A 23,204-nucleotide genomic window follows, 5' to 3' on the forward strand; every position below is an offset into this window, starting at 1 on the left:
CTACTTCAAACCTTAACTTGTGCTATTGAAACTTCAATTTTAATTATTAACACATGTATGTATGTATGTATGTATGTGTGTGTGTGTTTGTCTAATTCAGTCACACTAATCAATTTGAATTTGATTTAATGATAATGCGATATTATTAAATTACAAAATTAAGATTACGAATTTCATGGATGACACTTGATTCTTAAGGCATGCATACAGATCCATACGCAGTATGTTCTCTCATTTTTTATTTTTAAACTAGTACTTGTGGTCATTTCGTTCAATTACATCTTGGATGATCTAGTTTATTTCTATCTCATGTTTGTTTGAAATCATTTTCCTTCAACAGATATTCAGGGCACCCGTATGAGAACTGTTTTTACCTACTCAATATATAGTTAGACTGTGAGGCAGTAATGGACATTTCATATCATTTTCAAAGTCATGGCGGTGAAGTTACTAGTTCTAGAGCGTTAAGACAGCTGACTGTTCGCTCAAGGTTTGATTATAAAGCATTTAGTAGCAACACACGAGTTCTTTTCAAAGTTGGTCCTAGGAAGAAGTTGACCACGAAATTGATTGCGTCTAGTTGCAGTGTTGCTAATTCAAGTAAATTGGTTGCTTATGAATTGAAAAGTTGTTTGTGGAGTTACAACAAACCGAAATGCGCTGTTTGTTCACTTAAGGCATCAAGAGGAGTAAAAGTAACTTGTCAGGGAAATGATTCAGTTGCTTATATCGATGGAATTGAAAACGATGTTGAATTTATCAAGAGTGTTAGTGGAGATAACTCATCCGGGGAAGCCGATTTTGGTCCAGAAAAGATGAGTAGTTCAAATAATGGGAATGAAGAAGATGAGTTAGAGAACCCAAGCGTAGATGAATTGAAAAAGAATCTGCAAAAGGCACTCAAGGAATTAGAAATTGCTCAACTCAATAGTACCATGTTTGAAGAGAAAGCTCAGAGAATATCGGAATCAGCAATAGCGTTAAAAGATGAAGCTTCAGTTGCTCAAGATAAGATCAATTCAGTTTTGCTTTCTATTGAAAAGGTTGAGAATGAAGAGATTGCTGCTAAAGAAGCTATTCAGAGAGCAACAATGGCTCTTTCTTTATCTGAAGCTAGGCTTAAAGTAGCTCTTGATTCATTAGAAGCAGCAAAAGGTAGTGAAGAAGAAAAGGCGGATCCAATGGAAGAACTAGAGGAAGCTGTCAGTATTGCCCAGGAAGATGTAAGGGAGTGTGGTTTGACATTAGAAAACTGTCAGGGTGCATTATCTCAACTGCCGAACAAGAAACAGGATTTGCAAAGAGAAGTGGATATACTTAAAGATCTTGCTGATAAAGCACAGGTGGATGCTTTGAAAGCCGAGGAAGATGTGTCAAATATAATGCTTTTAGCAGAGGAAGCAGTTGCTTTTGAACTCGAGGCTACCAAACGGGTCAATGATGCTGAGATCGCATTGCAGAAAGCTGAAAAAATGCTTTCCGTTTCCCATGTAGATGATTCTGAAGGGTTAGGTGATGAATCAATTAGTCAGGATAAGGGCATTCAAGGAAATTCAGTTGAGATAATTGTTGAGGAGAACGGCATTGAGGGTTCTTTCATCATTGAGGATGTACCAGATAGCCAAATGTTTGAAGAGTCAAGATTTTCTGATGATAGCGATCAAGAGAACGGAATACCATCAAAAGAGACTGAAATTGACGCAGAAAAAGCGAAAAATCAAACAAACAAACCAGAAACGCCGAAGGATTTGACCAAAGACAGCTCACCAATAAATTCACCTAAGACATTATTAAAAAAGTCTTCCCGTTTCTTTTCAGCATCATTTTTCTCTTCTGCGGAGGATGATACCGAGTTCACCCCAACTTCCTTTTTCCAGTGGCTAATTGATTCCACAAGAATGCAAATGCCTAAGCTGGTGCTTGGCACTTTGCTTGTTGGTGCAGGGTATGCATTTATTTATTTATTTATTTATTTATTTTTTGGTTTATTATCATATGGAAAAAACAGTTGAAATAAAAGAGGTGTTATTGGTTTAGTTTATTATTATTTTTTGAAATATTTGGTTCTAAAGTTGTTTTTCTCTTACTGCATGATGCTTATATACACGCCAGTTTTACCTTTTATGCTCAACGAGAACAACATATCCAGCAACTATTCCGACAACCTGATATTATCACCACCAGCATTGATGAAGTATCATCAAATGCTAAACCGTTGGTTAAACAAATAAGGAAATTACCAAAGAAAATTAAAAAGCTAATTGAGATGCTTCCACAGCAAGAGGTTTGCTCTCCCTCTTTGTCTTTTTTTTTTTTATTTTTTTCTATATTTTTTTGCTTTGTTATCTGCAGTATATTTCAAATTAGGCCGTGGATGCTGTTTATTGATTATGTTCAATGTATTCAGATAAATGAAGAAGAAGCTTCCCTATTGGACATTGTATGGTTATTACTTGCTAGTGTTATCTTTGTGCCTATATTCCAGAAACTTCCTGGAGGTACTAGAATTCTAATGTTTACAACTATTTTGGAGCCAGGCGTTCTTGATGCATCTTTCTGATATTATTATTCACTCGTTTCTTTCTATATGTTTTGCCATTGGAAGTATATGCAAAAACGTATCAATCAATTGACCATGTCCCAAATTTGTGAACTTATACATTAAGTGTGGAACTTACAAAGGTTATATCATCACCTAATGGTTTGCTTTTGATGCAATTGTGTTTAGGTAGTCCTGTTCTTGGGTATCTGACAGCTGGCATCTTGATTGGACCATACGGACTTTCAATTATACGTAATGTACACGCTACAAAAGCAATAGCTGAATTTGGAGTTGTTTTCTTACTTTTTAATATTGGTCTTGAGGTTGGTATACATTATACGCCTAATTCAAGTTTATCTTCAGTCCTTGCATCTGTATTTGAAGAAACTATACAATCTGTGCAGCTTTCTGTTGAAAGGCTGAGTTCCATGAAGAAATATGTTTTTGGATTAGGCTCTGTTCAGGTAATTGCAAACATATTGTTTTGTAGTTAATTATGAACAGTTCCACTTAGACATAGTATCTAAGTCATTGTTGACACAGGTCTTGATGACAGCTGCTGTGGTTGGATTGGTTGCCCACTTTGTCTGTGGACTGCTAGGACCTGCTGCAATTGTCATTGGTAATGGGCTTGCATTATCTTCAACTGCTGTTGTCCTCCAGGTAATAACCAGCAGTGTAAATAATTCCATGTCTTTTAGCCACTGGTTAACAGTTAAATTCATATGAATCTTTCTACCTGTGTAGGTATTGCAGGAGCGAGGGGAAAGCACGTCACGTCATGGACGAGCTACATTTTCTGTTTTACTTTTTCAGGTGTCTAACCGTAAACATTTCTTTATGTTTCATTTATTACCTAATTTAATTAAACAATCGTGCTACCTTGTAACCTTGATTCGTACGTTATTATCATAACTAATTCACTGCTTATTTGTCTTTTTTTCTTGCCAGGATTTAGCAGTTGTTGTTTTGCTGATTCTTATACCTCTTATTTCACCAAATTCATCAAAAGGAGGGGTAAATATCTTTAATGACACACACCATTCATATGATCAGTCTCTTCCATAAGTCTCTCTATGTTTTATTACCTTGAGCCATGTTTGTTTTAATATAGTAGTTGGTTGGTAACATGATGACATTTTTTTATTTCAGATTGGATTCCAAGCAATTGCTGAAGCTCTTGGATTGGCTGCTGTGAAGGCAGTTGTTGCTATTAGTGCCATTATTGCTGGAGGACGTTTAGTAAGCTCCTTGCATATTTCAAAGTTTTAACTGACTAGGATAATTTGAAAAATATAGGGTCAAACTTGCACTTGGTAGAAGGTTTTGATACATTTTTTGGGTAGTTAGCTTATTTTTCCTCTTGCTACTTGCAGTTGCTTCGTCCAATTTATAAACAAATTGCAGAGATGCAAAATGCAGAAATATTCTCGGCAAATACTCTCTTGGTTATCTTGGGAACAAGTCTCCTTACTGCTAGGGTAAATAGATTATGCTATTTTTAATTATATGAAAATCTCTTTTGCCATTAATATTTCTTTATATTTTTTTTTGGTTCATGATAAATGAAACAGGCTGGTCTTTCCATGGCACTAGGAGCATTTTTGGCTGGTTTGCTACTTGCAGAAACTGAATTCTCATTGCAGGTTGAATCAGATATTGCTCCTTATCGTGGCCTTTTATTAGGCCTATTTTTTATGACAGTAAGGTTTCTAACCTTTGACAAACAAATGCCTGGTTTAGGGTCTTAGGCCTTTTGTAGATAACAATAAGGCAATAACATTAACTATTTTTTCAGGTTGGAATGTCGATTGATCCAAAACTTCTTGTTTTGAATTTTCCTGTAATAATGGGGTCATTAGGGCTTCTGATTGCTGGGAAGACCATACTTGTGGCTTTAGTTGGTAGGCTTTTTGGTATCTCACTAATATCTGCAATTAGAGTTGGTCTTCTGCTTGCACCTGGTGGAGAATTTGCATTTGTGGCGTTTGGCGAAGCGGTCAATCAGGTTAGCATCAGTTAGCTAATTTGATCAATAACTTTGTTATAACTTTGCATTCATGCTGTGTTCAGGGTATTATGACTTCTCAGTTGTCTTCTTTGCTGTTTCTTGTGGTTGGTATTTCAATGGCTATCACACCATGGTTAGCTGCTGGAGGCCAGTTAATAGCATCTCGTTTTGAACAACAAGATGTTCGTAGCTTATTACCTGTAGAGAGTGAGGTATGCCTTAAGTAATTAAAACCAAAAGAATACATGTCTGATGTCTCAAGTATATTGTGCTGCCATGATGTGATTTTGAGACTTATATGGATAATCGGCTAATTCTTCATTTCTTTGTGCTCTGTTTCGTCCTATTTTTCAGACTGATGATTTGCAAGATCATATCATTATTTGTGGTTTTGGACGTGTTGGCCAGGTACATCACAATTTTTAATTGTGTTTGTTATTGTTCATAAGATGGACGTGATCATTATCATTTTATTGCTAGCTAGTGTAGTGGTTTTTACTTTATTAGTTATAAAAACTTTCCAATTCTTTCAGATCATTGCACAGCTTCTTTCTGAAAGACTAATTCCATTTGTTGCTCTTGATGTGAGAAGGTATGAAGTTTTGTTAAATTTAGTAGTATATTATTTTTGTTACTACTACTTCTTGCATCAGAAGACAATAACACTCTATATTATATAAGAATTTCCACCTTATGGAACCAGCATTTATTAAAAAATGGATATTGTTCTCTTTTGACGAGTATTTCAATGTTTTACCATATTCAAAGTATATATAATCTATTGACGTTATTAATAATATCAGTGATCGAGTAGCAGTTGGACGTGCACTTGACCTTCCTGTATATTTTGGGGATGCTGGTAGTCGAGAGGTGAAGCTAATTTCCGTCACAGCTGAAAACCACATAATGTGGAATCAATCCGATCATTGATGTTTATTTTGTGCACTTGAACTTCCAGGTGTTGCATAAGATTGGCGCAGAAAGAGCTTGTGCTGCAGCAATCACTTTAGACACACCTGGTGCAAATTATAGAACAGTTTGGGCTCTCAGCAAGTATTTCCCAAATGTAAAGACTTTTGTACGTGCTCATGATGTTGATCATGGGCTCAATCTGGAGAAGGCTGGCGCAACAGCGGTATATTTCTGTTACCATCTTACTTCTATTCATGGCCTTATATTATATGTCAAATAGCAAAATTGGTAACATAAATATTTCTGGTACCATCTTCTATTCATGTCTTTATATTATATGTCAAATTGGTAACATACATATAAGTTGCTTTCTATAACAACCTCGCATCGTATTGACCTTGAGTAAACAAATGATGCAGGTTGTGCCCGAGACATTAGAACCGAGTTTGCAGTTAGCGTCTGCTGTTCTTGCCCAAGTAAGTAATATAGTATCTCATATTCAGTTTATTACAGCTGAAATAAACTGATTGTTTGTTTTTGTGATGAAAATTCTTTAAAAAATTACCAGCCGGAAAAGTACTAGTAAGTTAGTGAAAATGTTTTATTACTACACTTTGCAGTAAATCTTTTTGTTTGGATGCTTTATCCAACGGGTCAAAAGTAGTCCACTGCTATTTTTAACGCATACAACCTTCTAAATTGTTCTATCAATAACCAGATTGTTATTCTAATAATATAGAATACTGCTGTCATGTTAATCAACTGCTAACTTACGAGAAGGTTTTAAGAATGATTTAGGTTTTCACCTGAATACACAATCCACCCACTGTGCCACATGTTTACTTTATTGAATAGCCGATAGCTAATTGCAAATAAGTGTTCATGACTTTTTTTTATTGTTCTTTTTTTAATAGGCTAAACTACCAATGTTGGAGATAGCAGCCGCAATCAACGAGTTTAGATCCCGTCACCTTTCAGAACTAACTGAGGTATGCACTTCACAATTTCGTTTTACATCTTGAAATATTTTTATAACTGAATAATCTCTCTTTATAAATCTTTAACCGGCACATAAACGCTGAATTTTGCAGTTGTGTGAAACTAGCGGAAGCTCTCTAGGCTACGGGTTTTCTCGCATTGTAGTGAAACCTAAAAGTCAACCTTCAGATTCTACTGATGACAGCCAAGTCAGTGAAGGGACACTTGCATCATAAAAGATGCTCAAAAAATAATAAAATAAATAAAAATGTGAAAACCAAAAATTTCTAGAGGGTGTATGGTAATTTATGGCCCTCATACAAACTGTACAGATAAAGATTTTGGGTTGCATGTCTGACTGATGCGGCTTTCTGTTTTGACCTTTTGAGAACATCGACCCAGATTTTTAGGGTTGACTCTGCTTTCGTTTTGACCTTTGAACGCGCATTTAGCAACTAGTCTTTTGTGGGACCAATTTTTCTGAAAAATGAAATCTTAGTTGGAAATGCTTGTGTATTTTGATTACTTATTGATGGCTTAAGATCCGCATTCCATAATATTAACCGTGGTTATAGAGTTTGAATCCTTCATACAAAACTAGTTGCTCAGTTACTTGAAGTCAGTGTCATGTCTAAACTGGATTCACACACACACACATATGTACAGGACGCAGTGAGTGCATTTATGGCGAAATGCATCAACTCCACACTAAGCAACGTAAACATTTAAGTTTGATAGGAGGTCGGGACTGTCATTGAAACAGGTGTAGGGTGCCTTATATACAGCTTATAGGTAAAAGTAGTAGTACGTAGTAACAATAGGAATAAGAGTTTTTAACATTTGTTTTTAAGGAAGGAAGCTTATAAACACACTAAAATGTTTAGGTAGTGCGATCCGTTATGAAATAAATAAAGGGTTATGATATTCGTACACCATCTCTCAAAACTCACACACCCTAAATACGATCTATAGGAGTTACACGATCATATGGAACCCCACGTGACAAAAGTACACTGAACGTGCAGACGCATGGAAATTTGACCAAAAGTCATACGAGCGTATGGGAACAAAAAAAAAATTGATTGAGCCAGATATGTTTAGATTTGTGATAGTATATAGATATGATTGCTAAATGAAATATGATATAATATTCCGTACATATTTACCATCGTTTTATGTAATGACACGATACAATATTCCGGACGTGATAATATATTCTATCGGTTTTAATATAAACACGAACGACACAAGTTTTTTTCTCATTCGTTCACTACCAAACCAACGTGAGTGATGTCGATTTTTGGCGATGACGATAACGATAATGAATTCTATAATAACATATCCGTGTTTACAACCGCCCAAGTCTACTTTTTTTTTAAAATTATGATGTGTATGAACTTCTTGAAAATTCACCTATTGGACAAGTTTGCCCAACTCCATTTTCCAACAAACTTTCTATGGCAAAATATTATTGTAGCTATTAGTATGTCTAAATTAATTTATTATTAATTGGTATAGTATTAATTTAGCAAATTGGGTTTATGCGACATGTTTTTTTCCTACATATACAGTCTCGCGTCGAACGAACAGGGCAAGCAACTAGTTATGCATTATAAAAGTTTAAGCCTTTTTTTTAAGTTATAATTCTCAAAAAAGTTATATCCAAAGTTCTGAATGGTAAATGGGTAGTTAACACATGCATCTTCAAAGTTATAATTTCTCAAAAAAGTTATACCCAAAGTTCATACGGTTTTCAAAGTTGCTGGTTGTTAAAAAAAACCCTAATATGATCATATAGTTGCCATACTATTGTATGGAATGTTTCTGGACAACTGACCAAAGGCTACAAAAAGCTGACAAATTCTGCAGTCCTATGCAATTGTATAAGCGACATATGATCATATGGAGTCCAAATGTATGTGAATAAGTCAAAGGGTGCATGGATAATCAAAGCCTAAATAAATATTGAAACAAAGTTATACTAATAACATATTTTACTCGTATTCCCGATGATTGATTTTGGCAACACCCAATATTGTTTGTTTTATCTCCTCCTTTAACACTAGTAAGTAGTAACAACTTTCATTCTATTCCTATATCTCTATAAAATCATACTATGCGTAGTTAAAACTTTACACGTAGGAATGCTTTGTGTCATGCGTTGTCCAGTCAGCCTCTTAAAGTTTTGCAAAAATTGGTTGCAAACTATAAATTTATTTTCTAGTTTTTTTAATAAAAGAATTAAACCTAAGGAATTAAAAAGAAAAGATAAAAATGCAGGTATAAAGAGAAAACCCTAGTTTGTTTTCTTTTTGTTTCGCATCACAACAAATAGCCCAAAGATATGGGAACCAATAGCAGCGACAGATGATGGTTGCAGGAGGCGATGGCCACTTTCGATCATCATATAATCAGCACGTACGTAGCCACATATATATGATAATTAATAATACTTGTGCATTTGGTTACTTGCTTTTCTTTCCTTTCTGCTTCTATTAACAAAACATTACTTGCAGTGACACGGTCGAATAAATATTATTAATATCTAGGACTTCAAACTGAGTTGTTATACATATATCCATTTATTTAAAAATAAAAAATATACATATGTGTTTACTTTTTAATTAATTAGGTGAATTTTTCTAAGAAGTTGAATTGAATAATATGTGAAGAAAAGAAAAAATTAGCGAAGGTACATCACCGGCGAAAAAATAAAACATGTCGAGATTGAAGGTGAGAGAAAACATACAGTTGGAAAACAAACAAAGAGGAGGAATGTTGAAGAAACTATACGAGCAAGTATGTTTCCACATAAACTGTTTCAAGCAGTTTCTAGTCTTAAATAAAAGACAATGGAATATGGTAAGAAATATGGGTTTTGAGAAGCTTTTAGCACTAAAAGTTGACACGATAACTTCCGGCTTAGTGTATTTTGTTGTGGATAGATTTGATCAAGATGCATTGGAGATTAAACTTGCTAGATAAAAAAGAATTCCAATTACTAAAGAAGCAGTACATAAACTTTTTAGAATACTATGCGGAGGAATCAAATTAGGCGAGGTGCAAAAGCCTAAGAAACGCCATCAAATACTGAAACGATGGAAGAAAATTATCTGAGATGAATATGTCAAGGAAATAATCTTCAAGTTGGAGTTTTTTGATGCTCTTTATAGTTACCTTGGTTGTGGGTGCTATAAATGGCAAATGCATGCACCCACTTTTAGATTGGCTAGATACAAACAAGAATTTCAACGATTATGACTGGTGTCAATACATCATTAATGTTTTGGGAAAATGCAAAGATTCTTGGAGGCGTGGTGACTAAAAAGTTTACTTCGTAACACCGAGTGAATGAGCGGTTTAGTATCTTCAAAAACTTCCTCTGCAAGTGATCTATATATTGACGATATTGATTATATTATTGAAAGTGAAGATGCGATTGATTATACTTTGGAGGTATGTTGAATGTTTTAAATGAAATGCCTAATTTTAGTTAAATACGTTTTGATGTTAAATATGCTTTTGCAGACTGAGAAGATTATTGTAGCGGAGAAGCAAAAGCTTGAAAAGGTAGAATTAGTTATGTTAAGAAAATAAAACACTTGCTTTAAATTACAAATTTCAAAATTTAATAAGGAATTAGAAGTCATAAAAGATACACACGAGAACCGTCGTCTACATTTTGAAAAGGATTCGAGGAAAAGATTACAAATCTTGAAACTCTTGTCACTGATTCAAGAAAGAAGGTGAAGAAAACTTGAAAAAAAAAGTCCAAGATTTTAAGATGGAAAAAGAAAGAGCAGAGTTACAAGAGGATTATGGATATTCAGTATCGAATCTTAAGGTTTGTGTAGCATTTTAATGACTTATTTTCAATAATGTTTGATAGTTTAATGATGTAACAATTTTTGGATTATATAAACATGTGGGAATTGTGTCTTTATGATTCGACTACTTTCAGAATTGAGGATGGGTTTAGAGTCTATGAAGCAAGAAGTGTCGAAGACACCAGAGATTTACTCAGAGGAAATTAATCAATTTGGTAAACTTTTAGCTATTCCCAACTTGGGTTCTAAACGGGTCGGATCGTGGATGGGTGGGTCCAATTTGAAAAAAATCATATCAGTATTATGAACCCAAAAATCACGTGAGATGTGTGAACCCAATACACGGCATGAATGCTCGTAGGTTGACCCGTTTAATATGTTTTTATAAATGTTTTTGCGTATTAATAGTATAAAAGTTTTTGATTTTACAACCAAATGTGTATAAAATACTCAATCAGCTTTAATCTGTAACATAAAACGCATTTAAAAGGAACTAAAAACAAATCACGGCCTGCCAAGTTGGCACGAACACGGTCGTGAGTTAAACTCACACTTGTTCGTGGGTTCAACTCAAAACCCGTTTGTGTTAAACTCAAACCTGTGCATTTGTGTTAGGTTCATGTCGCACACCTCTAGTAATTTAACCACTTTGTATATTACTTTGAATAGGAATCAAGATTCAGGGGATGCACAAAATGAATGAATCTGATAAGATCTAGATCTTATGATGACATGGATGAATTCGTTGATTAGGTATACGGTTATGCTTGATTACATTCACTATGTGTAGTGTGTGTGTTGGGAGTGAATTCGGGCAGAGTAACGAGGTAGGAGAAGGAAATAATAAGAACTGTTACATTAAAATTAGTTGCAGGGGTATAAATAGGGGATGAACTCATTTGTTAAGATAACCTTAACGAATGAGTCATTCGTTACATTAAAAGACTAACGAATGAAACAAGTCATTCGTTATACATTACATACCGAATAGTCTTCATTCGTTATGTCCCATTCGTTAATCAGGGTTAACAAATGGAGCTTACATTAGAACGAATGTGACATATTCGTTACGGGGTAACGAATGTGCCTTACAATTTAGGTGAATGGACAGAATACTTTAATTACCAAAATGCCCTTTACATTAAACCCCCTATAAACTAAAACTATTACATTATCAGACAAATAAAGACCGAGACGTACAAAACATGTATCAACAAACTCCCCCTCGTCTCGAGCTCTTTATTCTTCACTGCTGGAACATCTTCGTCTTCCAGTCCACACAACTATGAATCTTGTATGCATAACAGACTCGAACAACCTTCTGAAACTGTATAGCAAGCTCGTAGTCGCATACATTAGCAAATCTGATCTGACTTGTAAATAACGCATCGTTGTCAGAATCAGATAAATTAACAAGCCACATCGGATCAATCACACGTATAGTCTTCAAGTTTGAACCGGAACCAAATACGATAACCGCTTCACTCGTTTTATTATCATAATACCAGTAGTTGAACGACGTGAACAGACTTTGAGGGAATGTCTTCATCGGAGCCCTCTTCATTGTCTTTGGCGGCTTCACCTGTAGGATCATCTTCCTCCAGTCAGTGCGTGGATCAATCTCATCTATATACTTATGAGTCGGCACCTGCGGCTTGAAAATTTTGAAACCATAACAGGTTTCATGAAATAAATGAGCGTAGAACCACTCAGCCCTCTGATAGTTTCCACGATTTACGAACGGTCTGTTGGCTAGTGTTCTAACATCCCACCTTGTCATAGATAATATATCGTGTGGGTGCTTGAAATAATAAATCCCATGTTCCCACTTCACGATATATACTTTAACCTCGAATCAAACAGCCACGCGACTAAATCACTTCCCACATCTTTCATCGGCTTGTACTTCTTCATCTGGTATGCAGATGCTCGAGCCTTTGCCAATCTGACTTCCTCCTGTTCGTGATAACGAAAGGTCTCGATCATCTTGTTCATCCTTTTCACATCATGCTCGAACATACAATCCAAAACACGTTTGCGCTTCTTTTCTCTCGCTGGTAGATGACTTGTCTCTGCTGCTTTATTCCACCTTTTCCTTTCTTCTCGCAACCGACGTTCTGCTGATTTAAAATGCTCTGTCGTGAAAAATGGAATACCTGAGTCGTTGTTGTTGTTGTCAGTGTAGAACTCAGGATACTCCTCAGCAGTAACATCCTCTACTTCCACTTCATCAAATTCAGGACATTCCCGCGTGGAATGCCTGTATTCATACTTTCCTCAATCTCAATATCCACATCCACACTTTTATCCAATTCCTCAACCTCTTCTTCATTTAGATCCAGAAGCAAGGCTATCTGCTCTTTAGTCAATGAATGAACTACAAATTCGCCTTCTTCGATCTCATCCGCATTCACCATACTATACACAATACCATTCATCCCAACAAATAGAATCATGTTAGCCGGTATAACATCAATCGGCTTGGCTCTTATGTAATCCTTGTATGGCACTATCTGCAAATTACTTCCTTCAGACCCACCACCGGCACTCGTATCAGTCTTATTACCTACCGATGGTGCAGAACTACCGCTCGGTTGCTGACCAACACCGCCTTCACCATCTTTATCTTCCTCATCATTCTTCAATTTATTCAACTCATCATCCTTGCATGTGAGTTGAAGTATAATCTCATCTTGCTTATCAATCCTCTCCCCCTGAGCAGCAACAAGGGCTTTAAGTTCCCTGTTTTCACGTTGAATAAACTGAATATGTCTAAACATATTCCGCTGCTCTGCCCGCATTTGTTCCTGAAATGAACGATCTGCTTGAATCTGGGTTTGTTGCATATGAACCAGATTCAACAGATTAAATCACTGGGCATTGGGAGACAACTCATAAAAATGGGGATGAAGCAGTTGCATCGGACCCTGAGGACGATTGAAAGTCATAAACGAATGCTCAAGTCTTGGCAACAGTGTCTGAGTGAGTAACAGGTGTAGAAGCAGTCTGCTGTGGAGACGTCATACGTGCCAACACTGTCTGCAATACATCTCCAAAATAAGGATCTGATCTTGCAGTAGTAACCAAAGTCATAGAGGGAGGCACTGGAGAAATAGGCATCTGAATAGGTGTCGGAGATCTAGTGAAAACAGGAATAAGAGATCTCGGAATACTCTGAGGCAACGGAGAAGTAGGAATAGGAGCTGAAGTAGATACGGGTGGAGACGGTCTTTCAAAAGGTTGATTCGGTATCTCAATACCCGACCCACGTCTCACCCTTTGTTTCTTCGGTTTCTCCCCCTTTTCTACCATCGGTTCTTTACCCTTACGTTTACGTTTCTGTGCATAAGTTAACTCAGCCTGTGGTCCTCAACCACCATCACCACCTTCACGTTCAGAATCGGAATCATCATGAGCCCATCGATCATTAGGTGGTGCAACATAATCAACATTCACAAGATGACCAATCAAACGCTTAAACCTCAGTCGTTCTTCCAGACTCTGACCTCGGTAAGATCTTAAACGTCGCATCGTCTCGTCATTCATGTGCTCAAGCTTCATAACAGCATCTTGATCTTTAATCAAATCAAGCTGTAGATCATTGATCATCATCTGCAGAAATCTTGGATACATAAGAAACTTGGATACGTTATCACCCAGATTGGTAATATTTTCCTCCGCAGTGTCTAAAGAGACAGTTGGTGAATCATCAACAATTAAAATCGGCTCGTTTGTTTCTAGAGCTTCATCTAATGTAGCAGACGATGAATCAACAAAATCAGCATCATCGGAAGATTCAGAAACCTCATTTGACGTTTCTGATACATTAGGAGAGTTATCTACATCAACCAAAGAAGACCTTGGAACAGGAATACATTGTTCTTCCAAATAAGATCTAATGAAATCTTCCGCTACTTCAACCACTACCTAAATGAATTAAATAACCCGTCGTAGTCGAACATCCAATCGGGACCTGTACCAGATGGAGGAGTAATATAACTTTGGCAATCAACGTGATACCATTCTTTCACACAACCATAAGAGATATTGAAGATCCGTTTCTTAGGAGAATTGTATTCCAAAAAATAACCCTCAAAAGCTTTTGTTAGGATTAAACGCACACACGAAACTGAACACACACACGAAAGCAATAAACGAACACGAGGATTTAACGTGGTTCGGTCTAAACTGACCTACGTCCACGGGTGGCAACTAGGTATATCTTTATTGAGTGACAAATATTACAAGTACATAATGTTGTTTATATAGAGACTGAACTAGGGGTAGTAAATTATTATGCAAGAAATCTAAACCGGGCCGGGCTTGGGTCCGACCGCCCACACCCGTCTCCTCTTTTGACTTCATATAATAAACCGGGCCAACAAGGCCTACGAACCCAACAGCTTTTTCATCAAACTTTCCAGCATCTCTCTTCAATACAGTACACGGACACCCGAACGGTTCCAAATACTTTAAGTTCGGCTTACGATTGTTCAGAAGCTCATAACTTATCTTTTTGAACCTTTTTACAGTTAGTATGCGATTTAGGATGTAACACGCTGTATTCACAGCTTCGTTCCAGAATTGAACGGGTAGCTTAGAATCAGCAAGCATCGTTCTCGCAGCTTCAATCAACGTACGATTATTTCTTTCAGACACGCCATTTTGTTGAGGAACATAAGGCGCACTGAATTCTCGATGAATTCCTTTCTGAATGCAGAAGAAATCCAATACATTATTCTTAAATTCAGTTCCATTATCACTCCGTATTCGTCTCACTTTTAGTTTGTAAAGTGATTCGATCTTCGTGATAAAGTTCTGAATTAAGATAGGCGTCTGATCTTTCGACCCTATAAATAGAACCCATGAGTATCGTGAGAAATCATCAGTAACCACCAAGCAGTACAGATCACCAGCGATACTAGCACGATTCATTGGACCAAAGAGATCCATATGAAATCGTTCTAGTGGTGTATTAATCGAGTTAATTGACTTGCTCGGATGTGACTTCTTTTGTTTCCCCTTCTTGCATGCAACACAATCATCATTAATCTTGAATTTCTTAAGTGAAACACCATCCACCAGTTCATTTGAAATGAGAAAATTCATTTTTCGTATGTGAATGTGCCCCATGCGTCGATGCCAAATGATAGAATCATTTTCTATTGCTTTCGAAACAAAACACGTAGCCGAGGGCGAAACATTTACATTACAACTCATGTCTAGTACATAAATATCATTTGATCGAGGTGATCTCATGACAACCATGTCTTCAGGAATCGTGTATCCCGGTTGAAGGATAACACATTCCGTATCTGTGAAAATTGTGGTAAACTTCTTATCACATATCTGCGAAACGCTCAGCAGATTATGATTAACCTTTTCACAATAATTAACCTTTTCAAACGTCACATTCCCGTTTGAAACTTCTCCTTCCTTAGTTATCATCCCACCATTGTTACCAGCAAACGCCACGTAACCCCCTTGAATATCTTTGACGTTATTCAGAAGATCCAGGTTGCCAATGATATGCCGAGAACATCCACTATCCAATATCCACTTGTGATTTGACACGGATCTAGATGAACTCTGCACAACAAGGTAAAGATATTAGTTCAAAAGGGCAGCCCAAGCCTCAGTCTTGGGCTCTCCCTTTGATACTTTCGGAGAAAAAGATAAATTAATACTAGCATTCGGTACTTGAGAATAGGTGGCCGGTTTCTTGTTTTTCTTCTTTAAGTAACCGTCACGTATGATTCTCGAATCAGTGTTCTTAAAATTGGTTGAACACGGTCAACAAATTTGTTTGATACATTAAACGATTCAACCCAAACTACTTTCTTCGGATTAACATTTGAATACATTATCACACACTCATCAATTTGTTTTTTTTCCTATTCTGATTCAATTCAGTCTTTAGTTTTGATGACAACTTGATATTATCAACCTTTGCTTTACATTTCTTTGAAACATGACCTGGTTCACCACATTTAAAGCATAAACGTGTGTCTAATGACTTATGTGGTGAAACATTTGGTTTGCTTTCATGCACAGGTTGAGGAACATCTAAGTTAGACTTTTCAAAAGTTACTTTTTTAGGAACAGTGGATTTGAATCCTTTTTTATTTTGATAAAACTCTAGGTTGGTAGAAATAGAAGAATTCTCTATCCCAGATGATTTTACAAATTTTATGGATTTAAACTTGTTATCATTTGCCTTTTCTTGAACATTCTCAAGTTTTGATTTGATATAACTTTGTTCAAGCTCAGTAACTTTTGATGTGTCATCTCGAAAAACACTGTCAATCAATTCAGGATTTAGAAGATTCAGAGGAACTTCTTTATCTGAAAACACTTTTGACAACCCTTTTAACTTAAATATCTTCCCACTCGAAGATTTAGGTTAAGGATTGATGAAACTCATCAACTCCTCATTAGACACAGAGGGTTTGTCTGATTTAGGTACAGTAGGTGATACCTTAGGAGTTTTTGATGAATCGCCTGAAGATTTTGAACCATACACTGCTTGTTCAAACTCTTTAGGTTCACATAAAATGTGATTGTCAACAGGTATGTTCTTGTTTTTGACAATCTCATTTGGTTCAGACAACTCCTCAATAGAACCATCCATATCACTTTTGGTAAACACTGAGTTACTTGTAATGTAAATCGTTCTTTAGTTGTTTTAATTTGTTCAACATTTTCATATTCAACTGTAAGCATTTCTGGACATTGTTTCACATCGGGAATGCTACATTAATCTCCTTTAAAAGGAGAAGGAATTTCGACGTACCCTAAACCCGCTTTCCCATTTTTCTTGTGGGAATGATTTACTTCAATGATCTCATTTAAAAGAAACGAGTAATCTCGAAATCTTCCAAGTTTGTTTTTTAGTTCTAAAATTTCATTTTCCAGATTAGAAATGCAGGTTCAGAGTTGGAGAATCTCCTTGAAATGTTACTCAACCACAATTATCTTACATTGAACCTCAGCTTTGAGATCATGATTGCTTTTAGACAGATTTTGAATTTTTAACGTAGATTGTTCTAGTAATTTTGATTTATGTCGATAACAGTCATTGATCATAAAGTGATCTTTTGTGAGATTAGTGTTCTGATTTAACGCTGATTCAAGTTTAATTTTGAGTTCAGCACATTCAGTACACTCAATCACACCAGCTGAAGGTTCAGATACATTAACTTGAGGTTTAGGACATACCTCTTCGATCTTAGCCATGCAAGCATAAGATTCAACTTGATCAGGAATTGATTTATCAGATTCGATTTGCACAGACGAACTCTGATCAGAATCACTTGCAGAGTCAGAGGAGTCGCTTTCTTCAGATACATTATCACTGCTTGCATCTTCAAATTTCTCAACTGGTTCAAAAACAGCAAGGTTGGCCTGATTTCCCAACAACCTTTGAGACCAATCAACCCCTTCATTTGTGACAAGAGCTTGAGTGTTGGACACTTTAGTTTTGTCACTTTCTGATGAATTTTCTTCTTACTTTGATCACTTCCCGATGCATTCTTTCCCTGGTTTCTCTCAGCATTGCGTGGCCCTGAATACTCCTTTCTTGGTTTATCACATTCTTTGGCAAAATGGCCAAAGTCCCCGCAATTATAACAATTGACCTTCAGTTTATCAAACCCAACTCGCTTGTTAAGGGTAGGAAGGTATTTTCCCGTTCTTTGCATAAACCTCTTAACCTTTCTGACAATCATTGCCATATTCCACTTGAGACCATTAGCTCAAGGTCATCGGGATCAATTTGATCATAGTCTTCATCGGTCAATTCACTTGTTGCAATTTTGCTACCAACCAGTTGCTCATATGAAGTCATGAATGCACACACAAAAGCAAATTGCTGTTCAGCTTCTTGAAGATTCACTTTTGACAACGAACTTAAAGCATTGGCAGTTGATTCAGACTTTGCACCCGTTGCCATAAATTATACATTAGGTGAGCTGTTTACATTAGATGTCTCATCTTGAGCTTGAGTGAAAAAAGCAGTGATTGGGACAGAACTTGAACTTGAAGAATTGTTTGCTGGCATTGCTCCACCATAAAGTGAAGGATTTTGGTTGTTTTGATTGTCCTTCAAAGAATTTTGGCACTTCAACTCAAATTCTCTTTCTTCTATCTTGTTAATAAATTGCACTGTAGTGAGCTCTGTGTTACGAAAGAAACCATTCTCTTTTAACACAAAAAGGAAAGTAGAATATGATGAGGGCAATGTGTTCTTTAAAGTATCAATTTTGTCAGTTTCGGTTGGCTCAAGATTCACACTTGCCATTTCCACAACTAAATGACTAAAACGATTAATCATCTCTTCCACAGTTTCATTTTTCATCAAGATAAAATTTCTAAACCAAAACTTTACAAGAGTCTTCTTACTCTCAAGCGTATTACCCAAGCTTCTTCTTTTCAGAGTATCAAATAGAGATGCACAAATCTTTATAGTGCTATATTGGTGAAAGATTTGATCGGGCAAAGCCATTGTGAGTGTCGAATAAGCCTTTGTCTCACTTTCAAAGTCCTTCAGTTCTTGTGTTTCATAATGCTTAAATTCCTTTGGAGTCCAACCAAGATTATCACTACCAACAAGAGGTGCTGCATAAACAACATCGAGATAAGCAAAATCGGAAAGTTTTAGAAGTTTAGGACACTTGTTGTAACTACCAATCTCATTGTTCATCGTCAGCATTTGTTGCATTAAAGCATTCTGGGATGCTAATGCATAGAACGAGGCATTCTGAGAAGCAATAAAATAACAAGTTTTGAAATTCAGGGACCAAACTTGTCAAGTTTTAAAACTTATGATTTACTGTTCAAACGAATCAGAACAATAACGAATGATTAACGAATGGAGTGATATTCCTTACCAATTCAAGCGAATGTGAGAGATAACGAATGAGTCTTGTAGCGAATGTTAATTGAGTCTTGTAACGAATGTGAATTCGAACGAATGTGATATTTAAAATGTAATGAATGAGATGTTGCGAATGAATGCTTAGCGAATGGGTTATAACGAATGTGTTGTAGCGAATTATGACGGTTTAAACGAATGAGTTATAACGAATGATCAGGTATAGCTAAACCAATCAGTATTCATCAGATAACGAATCAGAACTCATATCTTCAAACTTTCAAACGACCCAAAAACCAGTCCAAACTTGTCCGAATGCTTACAAAACTTATCTCAAACCATTTGTAATACAAATCCGAACTTACTACTACCAGTCCGCAAATCCAAACATACTTAATCCACTCAATTAACAAATCCGTAACATAACTCGTATCACAATCTCGTCCAATTCAAATTCTAATTAATCAATTACCAATCAAATTCCACAATTATCCGAACTCAAACCTCCACAAACATTCTCAATTACCTTACGAACACTCAATTACTTTGATAGCAGTTTCTATTACAATTAACCAGAACCTCTGTTTTACCGAATTAATGAATCAGATCAATTCATGATGAAATTGATACAATACTTGACGATTTTATACACTTAAACAATGAATAACATCGAAGATCAGATCACAGTCTTTGATACCACTTGAATGAACCTGATAGGATCTAGATCTTATGATGACATTGATGAATTCGTTGATTAGGTATACGGTTATGCTTGATTACGTTAACTGTGTGTAGTGTGTGTGTTGAGAGTGAATTCGGGCAGAGTAACGAGGTAGGAGAAGGAAATAATAAGAACTATTACATTAGAATTAGTTACAGGGGTATAAATAAGGGGTGAACTCATTCGTTAAGATAACCTTAACGAATGAGTCATTCGTTACATTAAAAGACTAACGAATGAAATAGGTCATTCGTTATACATTACATACCGAATAGCCTTCATTCGTTATGTTCCATTCGTTAATCAGGGTTAACAAATGGAGCTTACATTAGAACGAATGTGACACATTCGTTACGGGGTAACGAATGTGCCTTACAATTTAGTCGAATGGGCAGAATACTTTAATTACCAAAATGCCCTTTTACATTAAACCCCCTATAAACTAAAACTATTACATTATCAGACAAATAAAGACCGAGACGTACAAAACATGTATCAACACAAAATAACCACACGGTCCTAACTAAAAATTGGAAGTTATACCATGAAGTCCAATGTTTGAAAGATATTACAATGCATAAAGATATAAAAATGTGTATTTATATTAAAAGTATTGTTTCTTATTTAAACAGGAAATATTGGAGTCTACTGTCGCATAAAGCCATTTCTTAATGGTCAGTGTAAAACACAAACACCCATAGAGCATGTTTGAATTGGCTGTCACAAAACCGCGTCTTCAAATTCAGTAAGGTCTTTAGCCTTGTGGCAACACAAGTTTGATCTTCTAGAACCTTTTTGTAATGTTATGGGTAAATTTTTAGTTTTACATAAAACAATGTTTCTTGCAGAGTAAGTTTTTGAAGATACTAAACCGCTCATTCGTTTGGTGTTGTGAAGTAAACTTTTTTTCACCACGCCTCCAAGAATCTTTGCATTTTCCAAAACATCAATCATGTATTGACGCCAATCATGATCATCAAAATTCTTGCCTGTATCTAGCCAATCTAAGAGTCGGTGCATGCATTTGCCATTCATAGCATTCTCAACCATGGTAACTATGAAGAGCATAAAAAAAATCCAATTTGAACATTAATTCCTCCACATATTCATCTTGGATAGTCTTTTTTAAATCTGAAAAGGAGATACTTGAACATCTTTATATTTTTTTCCCATCGTTTTAGTATTTGATTCTTAGGCTTTTGCACCTCATCCAATTTGATTGCTTTGCATGGTATTTCAAGGGAGTGTATGTATTGCTTCTTTGGTAACTGGAATTCTTTTTGATCTATCAAGTTTAATCTCCAATGCTTTTTGATCAAATCTATCCACAACAAATAGTTGAAAGTTATCGTGTCAACTTTCAATGCCAAAAGCTTCCCAAAACCCTTAGTTTTTTACGATATTTCTTTGTAGTTTAGCCTAGAAACTGTTTGAAACAGTTTATGTGGAACCGTTCTTGTCTGAATAGTTTCTTCAGCCTCTTTGCTTGTTTTCCAACCGTATGTTTTTTCTCACCTTCAATCTCAACTTGATTTCTTTTCTTGCCAGTGTTACCTTCACTGTTCTTTCAATATTATTTCTCCTATATATGATTCAATTAGAATTACATAAGTAAATGCATATGTATATTTTTGATTGTTAACTAAATGGATATATGTGTAATAACTTTGTTTGAAGTCCTTGTTCCGGTCGATTGTATGTTTTGGTATTCATTACATGATTATGAATGGATTTTGTGCTATAGTTGATTTCTTTCATTTTTAGTTTTGATATTATGTTTTGGTTGTGCTATTACAGTTTTGAATATGGTATTACGGTTTTGGTATTATAGATAATTGATTGTCGGTACCGTACTGATATAGATACTATGTTTAGTGGAGATTTTCTTAAATAAAAGAACAAAGGGGCACCAAAGCGAGTACCGTACCAGTACCCGTACCATAAATTTTGGTACCGGTATTGGTATCCAGGTTTTCGATTTTTGATATGAACATTTTCGGGTACAGATACGAGTACGGGTATGGTAAAACAACCAGGCTCTACTGTCATATTGATCAAGCGAGATGTCAAAAATAAAACCAAATGGCCGTATAACTACGTTTGTTTAAATATTTGCCTTTACAACAAAGGATATTTTGCTCACAACTTCATATGTCCTTATTTAAAGTAGTTGGGCTTTATAGAGACCGAGACGAACAGTTGTTCGTGGTCTGATCAGTTGGCAGTCAGGCTAATCCCTAACACGCAAAAGGTTTCTACCGATGGTTGTGGATGTTAAAGGTGGTGGTGGTGTTCAGGTTGAGTTTTCCGGCTAAAAATGTTTTTCGGCGACTGAAGACTAAGGAGTTAAGCTTTTGTTAGTTGTGGCTCATTGGGAACAAATATGTTAAAAGATAGGACCGTCAACAGCTGAATTGTTAGTTGGGATCGTTATTAGTCTAAAGTTAAGATTATTTAATCCAATTTTCCTAAAGAATAAGGAGTTGTGTCTTATATTCTATCTATTTTGGCAATGTGTTGGAGGATATGGCTCTCTAAAAATGATATCATTTTCAATAATGCCCCTCTTGGTATTGTCTAAAATGGTGAATGATATCAAATCGGCTTCCTTTGTGGATTAAACAAAGGAGCAAATGAACAAGTCTAGAGTGAGATATATGATGCATGTTTAACTTTGTTAATTTCGTTGTATTCTCCTTTGCTTTGTTTCGGTTTGCTTGTGTTTTGTAAGTGGCCTTTATTTATTTATTTATTCTTTTAATATGATTGGTCTTTTAAAAAAAAGGAAACATTTTAATAGTTCGTTTTCCTTTCCCGACTATGTTTTATTTCAATAGTCTACCGTACATCAAAACACATGCCGTTCCCATGGACACACTACCAATCTACATTCTACCATTATTTATTTATATTTATTTTGCTTAACTCCAAGTCAACTCCAGGAACATTACTGATTATTATTAATTTTAACCAATTAAATAATTCCAAGAAACTAAACTCAACTTTAATGGCATGCACGTTGCCATAAAATTAGTACTTCAATATCTTAGATGAGTCTTATTCAAAATAACTAATGTAGTATTTACAACAGATATATTGCCCCAAGATGGATGTTGGTTCTTGTTTGTAAGCCATACTAGATATTAAACATTAGTATAAACAAATATATATTGTAAGGACAAGCTTTAAAATTTATAACTTATCTACATGTTTTGATCAACTATATTAATTCCGTTATGGTTTAATAATATTTTCTTAGTAAAAAAATTGTGTATTCAAATAATAGAATATATAACATATAGGTTAAATTGACCAGTATTTAAAATCTATGTGAGAAAAGG

General features: G+C 35.7%; 1 protein-coding gene across 1 annotated transcript; it reads left to right on the plus strand.

Moving 5' to 3' along the window:
• Positions 1 to 346: 346 nt before the first annotated feature.
• LOC143567289 (K(+) efflux antiporter 2, chloroplastic-like) lies at positions 347 to 6,733 on the plus strand. Its single transcript, XM_077053747.1, has 20 exons — positions 347 to 1,945; positions 2,113 to 2,284; positions 2,408 to 2,498; positions 2,729 to 2,865; positions 2,947 to 3,006; positions 3,086 to 3,205; positions 3,290 to 3,358; positions 3,494 to 3,559; positions 3,695 to 3,784; positions 3,919 to 4,023; positions 4,117 to 4,245; positions 4,341 to 4,550; positions 4,616 to 4,765; positions 4,908 to 4,961; positions 5,087 to 5,145; positions 5,357 to 5,423; positions 5,512 to 5,688; positions 5,885 to 5,941; positions 6,380 to 6,454; positions 6,557 to 6,733. Exons 1-20 carry the CDS (start codon positions 408 to 410, stop codon positions 6,677 to 6,679), a joined length of 3,549 nt encoding a protein of 1,182 aa, XP_076909862.1. The 5' UTR covers positions 347 to 407; the 3' UTR covers positions 6,680 to 6,733.
• The last annotated feature ends 16,471 nt before the right edge of the window (positions 6,734 to 23,204 follow it).

The sequence above is a fragment of the Bidens hawaiensis genome, unplaced genomic scaffold (genome assembly GCF_021521415.1).
Source record: "Bidens hawaiensis isolate Kalapana, Puna unplaced genomic scaffold, B.hawaiensis_p1.1 tig00023305_1, whole genome shotgun sequence".
In the NCBI taxonomy this organism is placed as follows: Eukaryota; Viridiplantae; Streptophyta; class Magnoliopsida; order Asterales; family Asteraceae; genus Bidens; species Bidens hawaiensis.